This window comes from Eutrigla gurnardus (assembly GCF_963514095.1).
Source record: "Eutrigla gurnardus genome assembly, chromosome: 18".
NCBI lineage: Eukaryota > Metazoa > Chordata > Actinopteri > Perciformes > Triglidae > Eutrigla > Eutrigla gurnardus.
Window position 1 is genome coordinate 1,759,817 of NC_139929.1, and position 10,521 is coordinate 1,770,337.

General features: G+C 43.9%; 1 protein-coding gene across 2 annotated transcripts in view; it reads right to left on the bottom strand.

The window, feature by feature from the left end:
* rttn (rotatin) overlaps positions 1 to 10,301 on the bottom strand; it is a 30,463-nt gene extending 20,162 nt beyond the window's left edge. Inside the window, exons 1-19 of one of the 2 annotated variants that reach the window (XM_084033917.1) lie at positions 10,159 to 10,301; positions 9,678 to 9,865; positions 8,947 to 9,136; positions 8,636 to 8,725; positions 8,457 to 8,547; positions 8,159 to 8,273; positions 6,318 to 6,468; positions 5,822 to 5,990; positions 5,040 to 5,239; positions 4,813 to 4,928; positions 3,763 to 3,930; positions 3,456 to 3,668; positions 3,141 to 3,253; positions 2,924 to 3,050; positions 2,506 to 2,631; positions 1,798 to 1,914; positions 974 to 1,113; positions 258 to 444; positions 89 to 188 (exon numbers count right to left, since the gene is read on the bottom strand). In XM_084033917.1, the coding sequence (XP_083890043.1) occupies positions 89 to 188; positions 258 to 444; positions 974 to 1,113; positions 1,798 to 1,914; positions 2,506 to 2,631; positions 2,924 to 3,050; positions 3,141 to 3,253; positions 3,456 to 3,668; positions 3,763 to 3,930; positions 4,813 to 4,928; positions 5,040 to 5,239; positions 5,822 to 5,990; positions 6,318 to 6,468; positions 8,159 to 8,273; positions 8,457 to 8,547; positions 8,636 to 8,725; positions 8,947 to 9,136; positions 9,678 to 9,865; positions 10,159 to 10,189 (2,632 nt within the window). In that variant the 5' untranslated portion in view covers positions 10,190 to 10,301. Of the gene's footprint in view, positions 1 to 88; positions 189 to 257; positions 445 to 973; positions 1,114 to 1,797; positions 1,915 to 2,505; positions 2,632 to 2,923; positions 3,051 to 3,140; positions 3,254 to 3,455; positions 3,669 to 3,762; positions 3,931 to 4,812; positions 4,929 to 5,039; positions 5,240 to 5,821; positions 5,991 to 6,317; positions 6,469 to 8,158; positions 8,274 to 8,456; positions 8,548 to 8,635; positions 8,735 to 8,946; positions 9,137 to 9,677; positions 9,866 to 10,158 lie in introns of both variants that reach the window. The other variant, XM_084033916.1, reaches the window with a different exon arrangement.
* Positions 10,302 to 10,521: the final 220 nt, after the last annotated feature.

Genomic DNA, 10,521 nt, shown 5'->3' on the forward strand with positions numbered 1-10,521 from the left:
CAGAGGTGGGCTTAAAAGGCGGTTTGAAAGTAGCCTGGAAATGCAGTCAAACAACACAACAGACACGTTTGGTTTACAGACGGCTCACCTTGTAGCACGACAGACAGCTGCTCTGCAGCCGATCTCCTCAGGGAGACGTCGACGGTGTTTGAGGACAGGATGCAGAACAGCTTCTCCACCGACTCCACCTATCCACCATTAAAAACATGAAGCATCACGTTCCTTCTGTGTGCAGACGTGTTTCTGTGCAGGTTTACCTTGAGGACAGACTTGGCCCTGGTGTCCAGCGTGATGTCTGGAGGGTTTCGGAGGCAGAAGAGACCGGGGAGTGAGGAGATCCCCGGTTGATCCAGGTCTGGTCTGACAGCGTTGGCATCATCATCATCATCATCATCATCGCCGGTTAAGTGGGGCAGGATTTGTTGCACCGCTGCTATTCTCACGCTGTTAATATAATGAGCAGAATTTATGCAATACTTTGGGAGTTAAATATTCAATTTAATACCCCACTGTTTAACGTAGATTAAAAACAACATAAAACAGCTCCATTCAGGAGTACTAATGTGGGGTTGGAAATGTTTTTGCATTTGTTTTTTACATCTAAATGGTGACTGGTTGTTAAACAAATGGGCTGGCATGTTGCCTTAATTTAGCAGGGCTCGTCTCCTGGCCAGTGTCTGGGGTTAAATTCCACCTCTATCAATATTCATAGGCTGGGACTGGATAGCTGTTTTACACATGGCCCACAGAGCACTCAGATGACTTGATGAGAACATCACCAGACAGTGGTAATATGTCCATCACAATGTGTGAGAATACTTGGACTCTATTCTAGTTATTCTAGGACACAAAGAAGAAACCCCGAGACCCCGACGTCAAACTAATCAAACAAGTTTGCACACAGAAAGAAACATTTCTGATGGACATGCATATATCATAAACACCCAAACAAATGACTAAAAGAAAGACTCACGTGGGCTGTTTGGTAAAGAGGAGTCGCAGCGCCGCTTTCAGCTTGGCCGCGCTTGTAAACACGTCGTCTCCCGCCACGTCCGACATGTCACTTATCAGCAGGACGCAGTTTCCCAGAGATTCTTCAGTGCTGGCGTAACCCTGACACACACACACACACACACACACACACACACACACACACACACACACACACACACACACACACACACACACACACACACACACACACACACACACACACACACACACACACACACACACACACACACACACACACACACACACACACACACACACACAGTTGAATTCTCAGACTCCCTCGGCACACAGCGGAGCAGGAAACAATGGGGAAATCCAGCTAGGCAGCACAACAGTAAATAAAATATGCATCGCTTTGATTACGGGGTGGTTTCATTTCGTCTCTTGTTGACATGGTGGGCCCGTCTCTGAATGGCCTCCTTGAATTAAATCACACTTGACAGCCTAGTCAAAACCTCATGTATATTCATGAAGAAATTTCCAGGCTTTCTGTTGCCTGAAACTGAACAATTAATAAAAGCGTTTTCTCTTCCACCCCAAAAAGGGAGACAATATAACACAGAATATGTAAATGAAGAGAATAAATATATTTCCCCCTCTCTGGCAGCTCAATGTGCAGTCTTTGTTGTCTAAGAGTGCTGAAATTGAACTTTTGATCACAGTTGTTTTGATTGCGGAGAACACAACCCCCCCTTCCCCCTTCATAAATATAATAAATACAATGCAATATATTCCAAACATGATGCCCCTTTATGAGCTCTGAGGTAAAAAACAAAACAACACCTGTAATATGGGCATGACCGGGTAAAGTGCCTCATTGAATCTGTCCCAGGTTGACGCTGCCATCATCAATCGTCCCTTGAGCAGGAATAGCAGGATATCCTTGGCAGCGATGTTCACCTATAGATCACAGGTAAACTGCTGAATGCACAGAAGCACCGCTGACAAAACACTTACTAGCGAGTACTGTAAGTGACAGACGTCTGGATGACACGACGCTGACAGGATAGCATGACCTTAAAGCAAAGTACAATCACCTTAAAAACACACACAATAGAGGTGATTTATTCATTTCAACCTTGAGCTGATATATTAAGAGAAGTTGCCAGAATTCCTGCTTCTTAAATGTCTAAAAGCAGCCTCCAGAGGTAATTGCACTGTTCAATTTAGGAGTTTTTTCCCCCTTTAGAGCAACCAATACCTGGAACTCTATAGTGCAATACGTGAATTATCAACCTCATTTTCCAAACAGTTTAAAAAATGGCTACTGGAAAATCAAACCTGGTGTCATTAGCTGGGATTGTATTATATTGTGATTTTTACTCTGATTTGTTCTACTTATAGGGACCATCACCTTCTCAGGGACTTAAGCTTTTGGGCATCCTGTATATTTGCATTCTTTTAAATGTTCATCAATACACATTGTCCCTTTTTGAGATAAATACACTTCAAACTTCAACTTCCTTCTCTAAAACGTGTGTGTTTGACTACCTTCTCTGCAGGATCCTGGAGTCCAAAAGCACTTATTTCATAGAGGACTCTGTGGTGGCAGAGGAAGTTGACTCCACCGCAGGCTGCAGATTCCTGTCGTGGTGCCTTCTGGATGCCGAGGCAGTCCTAGGGGTGTACGTAATCACACCAAAGCACATCATAAATTATCACTATCCTCTCACACACAGGAGCTTCGGCTCACTTTAAATGTAGACGCGTACGCTAGACGACGGTTAGAGAAGTCGGATTTCAAAATGTCAAGTGATATGCGATCCATCTTCATCCTACTTATTTACATATGGATGCCCCCCCCCCACCCCCACCAAACAAATCTGCATTATAGGCGTTAGTGGCCATAATATCAGCCGTGAACCTGCGACACTCATTCAAACACTGATATGAGATGGCGTGCTCTGACCTTGACCAGCTTTAAAGTGTGCTGGTATGTTTCCGTCTTGACAGGCGGTGAGGGATGGGACAGCAGCTTGAGGAGGATTTTCTGGCTCTCCGTTTGGAGGAGGGGACTGGGCTGATCAAACTTCCACCTGGTGACGGACGAACCAAAGAGAACTTAAAGTAGCGTCAAAAATACGAAATATACAAATGCAGCAGAAGAAATGGAGGGTAAAACGTACAGATAAGAGCAGATGTGGACACATTGCTTGACGATGGGTAAGTGCTGGTGAAACGGGAGGCCATCGATGGCTTGGTCTGCCAGTTCCAGGAGCTCCAACCAGTTCTTTTCTCCCTTAATGTAGCAAGAAATCAATTCATTAAGACAAAAAAGGCTGATATAAGTGACAGCTGTGGGTGCCACAGCTTGTCATAGTCACATTTGTGTCAGCGTGGTAATAAATCTAAGGAATGTAGGTTGTATATCTGTACAAGAGGACCCTGTAGACTGCTCAGAGCTCCTTTTTGCTTGTGATTATGTGACACGCAGCTCATACCTCGGCTTGTGCTTCCTTCAGGAAGTTGCAAGTGGACTCCATCCAGAGCGCAGTGCGGGTCACCCTCCTGTAGAGGTCGTGGCTGTCCGAGTTCACCTGCTCCAGGTAGGCCACCGCCGCCTCTTGCATGCTGGGTAATAAGCTTCCCAATGACGTGTCCAGGCACAGGTGGAAAACAGCCGTCGCTGTGTTTTCTGGGAGATTGTCACTAGCCTGCGTGGCATAAAAGAAACCTTTAATTTCTATTTTTTTGTAGTTTAAATATGGCAGAAAACCAGAAAAGAGAGTGTGATCTGGTCATGTGCACCTTCTCAGGAGGGAGAATGGTCTGTAGGAGTTTAATGGTGAACACAGCAACGGCCGTGTAGGTCATTCTGTGATGGACCTGAGAGCTGAGGGGGATTTCTGGTGAGTAGCTCTGATGGTAGCTGAGAATATCCCCCAATACTTCCATGCAGCCTTGCAGCTTCTCCTTCTAAAAAACACACACAGAGGCAGAAATGTAGACAAAAACGTGCACGCCACACAAACACAGCACATCGCGTGCACGTGTACGCGCTGACACACAGCTGCTGGCTGCGGGCCAAGAGAAAAATTGCTCGTTCCAGGGGTTAGGAATTGAATGTAATCAGATTTCAGGGTTATTTTGGGACGAGATACAGATCCAGCCTATCTCGGTGTGAATAAATTGGAACAATCTATTCTCAGCCACTTTGTTCTAGGGGTGGAGGCAGACAATTCAACAATAGAAGAAGTGAACCAGCAGGGGGCAGTAAATGCCCTGTGCATTGCCGTGGCTGGCATTAAGAGTTGGGCCCATTCCCATAGGAAAAACTTCGAGGTCTGGCACACTAAAGCTGCTCTCCACATAAAGATGACAAAACAGTTCTCGGGCTGCTAGGCTCTGGGCATGTATTAAACAGCAGAGGACCGGAGGGACTGGGGCGTGACAAGTGCATAAGTCCCCCTGCATTGGAACGGACTCTTTAAACAGTCAGAGAGGATAACAAATAACTCTGCATAGTTCAAAAAAACACTAGTGTAACACACTTTATACACCAAGTAAATAGACATTTACTAACCCAACATCTCTGTGCTTATACCCAGGGGTCCTCACAAGAGGTGTGCATAATATACAGGAGGCTCTTTGTAAGCAGCAGGAAGCCTTTGTAACCTTATATAACTCATTCAGCTCCATCACAAGCCCCACATTTCTCCTTGACAGTTGAGTACCATATGCCCGTGTGTCTGCTGCAAATTGTCTGGTGGCCAACCCAGTTTCCGCTCCTTTTTTTTTCAGTGGAGTGTATCCATTCATCTACATAAGAGGCTTGTCATGAGTCGTGCTTTGACTTGCCAGCTCCATCCCCACCAGGCTGCGATCGTCCCAGACCTGCTCACAGACGCTGTCCCCGAGCAGGAGGACGGCGTCGCACAGCAGCTCCAGCACACAATGGGGCAGACGCCAACCATCTGAGGAACAAGGAAGACGAGGTAGAGAAACGAGATCAAATGACAGTAAATATTGTGAAACAGGTGATATCTGATAGAGGTACACAACTTGCAAAAACAAAGGAGTCCTACCTGTTTTAAGCAGGGGTATGGCATGTTCCATGGTGACAACAGCGAACTGAGCCAGAGTGAGCTGCTGCAGCTGCAGCTCCAGGACATCTTCTGCACCCAGGTCAGGGAGCTCCAAGTGGGCCACGTCTGCAGGTGACTGGGGTGTCTGCCTGGCGGCCTGGACTGCTGCTGCTGCTGCTCCACCTCTGTGCGAGCTGCCGCTGGATGAATCACAGACAAGAGAGGGAGACAACTGGAAATTCATAATCGGTTTCTTGGACCGCTCAAATAGGAGGAGTGACGTACGAGCTGTATAGGGATGGATCATAAAAAAACTGCCATCACGAGAATCAGAAGTGATTTTTTAAAATGCTGTAAAGCCAGCCGCTAGGGGGCTCCTGATCTTATCCATATTTTTTTTTTAAATCATAAAAACATCCTCCACAGGGTCTCTCATGTTTGTTTTATCTTAGCGTGCGGGTTGCTGGTGTCATCAGCTATTTTGTCATTATCAAAGCCACAAAAAATCCCGACCGTGCACAAATGTCTTTAAAAAAGTGTAAGACTTGTTATGTGTGAGGTCTGGTGAACAGACTTGACAACAATGCCGTCTTCAAGCGAGGGAGATAAACGAAGATAACACTATTTGTGCCTCAGAAGTGGAATAGAGTGAATCTCTGCTCTCACCGCCAACATGATTGCTTAAGACATGCAAAGAAATAACACCTTAGGATGCAAGCACGTATGTACCTAAAGGGATCTCCTCCAGCATTTGTTTAAAATGCAGAGTTGCCTCCACACACCTGTTGGAAGCTGCGTCGCCGTCTTGGCCGTCTCCACTGGCTCTCTGGCCCGTGCGTCCCACGACGGAGGGCCGAGGAGAGCACTCCGCCCCCGGGGACGAGGCCTGGGATCGCTGGGTCCCTCGCACTTCCTGGGAGTAGGAGAAGGACGAGTTCTGGGACACTAGATCTGCACAAGGACAAAGACATCCTTGCACATTAGTTGCACGTAAATCCTGCATAATCGAGCAAAGAGAAGACGGGCGTAGTGGTGGTTTCAAATGCCTTCTTGGAGGAAATGAATCAGCAGGATTAGATCAAAACAAAGTAAAACTTCTACAATAAACAGCTGAGAATGTTTGTAGTCGACACCTAACCGAAAACAATGTGGCATGATTTTGGGAAAAGGAAAACATTTTATTAAAAATGTGCTTTAAAATAAATAGGGACACATGTAAACTAACAGCACACACATCCACAACCCACTAATCACCTGCTGCAACATAAGGACTGCTACCTTGCTTTGTAGAGGAGAAGCTTGGATCCTGATGAAAGCGTAGTCGCTTCCTTAGTCCCACACAAAGCTGCCGCAGGCAGGAAATAGCCTGAAAGTGGAGGTAGCTCGCCTCACCTTTACCTGAACCCATCCTCAACAGAGACAGAAGATTCTGAAAACAAAAAGGGGATACAAGACTCGTAATTATTACTGGAAATGTGGGTTATGGAAAGGTAACATCCTAATAGGATATTATTATAATTGTACAAATAACTTTTAAACCGGAGCCAAAGCTGGAACAATGTGCAAAGACCTTGTAAAAACAGGACCGGAAATCAAAGTGAGTTTCAAAGTGAAAAAAATGTAATACAATTTGCAAAATGAAAAAGGGCAAGTAGAATTGAATTATTGAAAGCAACAATTTGTTCCGAGTTCAGATTCCCTGCCCTACAGCCAATGATATCTCGTCTCCAAAATCCGAGTCTTTTAATTTAGCTTAATAGCTCCAGTAACTCAACGGAGGGCAAAGTAAAGCCACAAATAGATAAGTACGCTCCCATAATGATTTCTTTCTGATGATGAGACTGCTGGGTGACAGACTGCTAATACCACCTTGAGACCGATGTAACACAATCCACCACTTTATTAACAAAACAGTAATGTTCACAGTGTGGCTCATCCAGGCGTGTGACATGCTGTCGGCGTGATGCTGGTGGATACTTAAAAAAGTGCAGGATTTTTTTTTTTACAGAAATGGAGAGAGCAGATGTCTTTAAAGTAAAAAAAAATATATGGAGTATCAGTGTAGATTTGCATCAGTCGGGCCCCCATGTGACTTCAGCTACAATACACACAAGCTCGACACTTCATTTGCAACACATGACAGTTTAGATTCCTCCAAAGCCAACAAGACCAGGATGCCTGCAGACAACTTGGACCAGTTTTTTTTTTTTTTTACACCATCCCTGATATTTCGAGGAGGCCTTAATAGGAAAGAAGCAAAGCGTTGCCACCAAGGTCTTTCATCCCTGCAAGAGTTACATCACGACCAAACTACATCCTCGCGGCAATCTAGTGCCTGCTCAAGCAAAGTGAGGGCCCTGGGGGGCCTCCACAACCTCCTTACAAGATCAGGGACACAGAATTACAAATTGGGTGTTTTGTTGAAGGACACTATTTGACAGGTTATTATTGTGACAGCAGCTCGAGTGACCGTCCGGTAAATTCCATTATGGGACGGTCGTGCCGGCCACTGGAAAACAACACCTTTCTTCTAATTGATGTGAATGAACAAGAATACTAAACATCGTGAACGGTTGGCCACGAAACCATGAGGAAATAAACAAAAGCCCTGCCGGGACTTCTCAGTAACATCTTTAATTTGCTCTCTGTGGACGGCCACGTCGAATGAAAGCATTGAGAGATATTAGGGTCAGCAACAAGCCACCGCTTTAAAGTCAAGAAATACAGGCTTTTGTCTTGAATCCTAGATCCTGCACAGTAAAAATGATGGCACCGACCGTCATTCTAATGCCCTTCTTCAAGGTGATGAAACTATTCTAAATTCTACCTCTATTTATTTTTAATGACATGCCCACAGTTGACACGGTAACACTCAGAAGAAACCTATCGTATCTGAAGATGAGAAGAAATGGCCATCACTCTGATATTACCTGTTATAGCATGGGATCAAACATGTGATTATGGGAACTTGAAACCACTACAGCAGGCTTTCTGGATGGTATAATTTCAGGTTTGATCATTCCACTACTATTTCTATAATGTACCCTATAGTTAAGCATAAGCATATGCATATTTACAATGCTATTTTCAGTGCAGGGAATGTGGTTATGTAATGATACCTGTACAATACTAGGCCTCTGCAGGAAGATCTCAGCAGGAAAGTCTTGCATGATGACATCACACAGAAGTTCACATGTGGTTCGCACCAAGTTGGGGTTACTGCTCCTTAGAGAACTGTTTCAAAAGAATACAAATCAGATGGATTTAATAATCAGTTACATTACGGCACATTCAGCTTCTTTGGAATTCAAACTAAAGCAAAATAAATCCTAATTTGGTTCATTCACCACTGCATTTTAACGCATATATTATATATATAGCATATATTATTTGTTACATACATGTATGGTCTCTCACCTCTCATTGGATGAAAGTATGTGTCTGTCTGTGTTTGTCAAAGACAGCCATGGAAACACAGAAAACTTGAGACATCTCACAGACTCGTGCACTGTACAACACAGATGTAAAGAATGAGTAAAGCAAGAAATGTATAAAAAAAACATAATTTAACCGAAGAGTATTCAAAACACTGGTACCTGCTATCTTCCTCGATGCTGCGTCCATACGGCTTGGCACGCTCTTGTGGAAATAACCCATTTTAGGAAAATGATCTTCAGGTGGCACAACTGTAGGCGCTAGAGCAGAGACAGATTTGTTAAAATATGCTTTAACATACTGCAATTATTTGATCAAACTGTAACGACATCTGTGCAGAGCAAACTGACAACCCACGGCGCCACGCTCTCTCCCACCTCACCGCCATGTAACACGAACAAACACGGAGCAGTTTGCAGAAGGCACAAAAAAATCAAAAACAACCAATCACTTGGCTTTAACTTTACAACACCTGTTGGAGTTGTAGTACGGCGTCCACGTGAATAGACCATTGTGTGACAGGGGAGTTGCTCGGGTAGCTGGAACAGCTGGTCCAGGGTTCCGTCAATGACAGCTCGCAGTCTGGGTTCCACATTAGGAGACAGTTGAGTGAGGAAGTCCACCGCGCCGACGTCTCTTAGCATCTGGGCTGCACCAGGATGCTAAGAGACAAAACAAATAGGCATGAAATGGGAGAAAATCAACAGTTGAGTGTATAATGTTAGTACAAGCCCTGAGCATGGGTATTACAATCAAAAGAGCTCCAAGAAACTTTTACATCACATGTTGTTAAAAGGCAAATATCAATCCTGCTTCAATTAATTCTGGTGAGCCAGTGGACTCGCTCAGTAACGCAACTTATCTGTCATCTTTTTGTGACAGTTAATGCCGTACTGTCTTAGATACTAAGTCAATACTTTGAGAAGGTTTCTCATTATATTGAGAAAGTTTGTCATTATTTTGAGATATTAAGTCATAATTTTGATAAAGTTTCCAAACACAGACATGGATTACAAAAAAAAACAGTATAAAGGGGCAATGTCAGTTGTAAATAATGACAAATGAATGCATCAGCTCAACTTGTATCAGTCCATGATATAGAACATTCATTACACTGTACTTAGAGTGCTCCTCTCTCTCTAAAGCCACCGGCAATGCAACTTATCGCATCTTATCATTATATTATGGATAAAAAAACCTTACCTTGGATAACGTGGAGAGCAACTGGAGGGCTTCCTGCTGCATCGGCACCTCGGGGAAGTTGAACCACTCGAGAAGATACACGAACAGCATCTTCTCCTGCACGATGTCGGACACGGATATCAGGGAATGGTCCAGCTTACACAGGATGTTCTTCAGGGCCCGGACTCGTATCTCCACCAAAGAGTGGCCTGTTTACAGACAAAAAAACAACCAAAAGGTATTAAATATGTTTTTGTTGTTTAGGCTAGCTGTTAGCTAACTTTTGTTTTTAGCTAGTGCAAGTTCTTAAACAAGTTTTACTGACACGGGTTTCTTCGCTAATGTTAGTGTTAACTCAGCTCATTAAATTAATTAATCAACGTTATGCAACCTTGAGTTGTTTATTGTTAGCTAACGTTAGCAATCAAGCAGCTAATATGAGACTACATCACTTGGAGTAAAGTCAGCCTCCTGAGCTACATTGCTAATTGTGTTAGCCCACCTATTTTCTTTATTAGCGGAGATAACTCCATGTCCAATGCGTCTCCTTCTGTAAAAAAAATAATTAAAAAAGCTTCATCAACGACCAACGCTTGTCAGTTTCCAGTGAGTGTTGTTGTCTGTGAGTGTCATGTCAACCAAACGTCTCCGCTCTGTTTTCAACAAACGCGCCAGCGTCAGTCACTTCCGGTGGAGGACACGTGTTGCGTTCAAGACCTACAACGGTGTAGGACAAACTGCATCTTTCGTCTTTTTTGTCTTTCGTGACACTACAGTAGTACTTTCAAACACACAAAAAATGAAAAATAAATAAATAAAAAATGAAATATATATAATAATCTATAAATATATATAATAATAATTA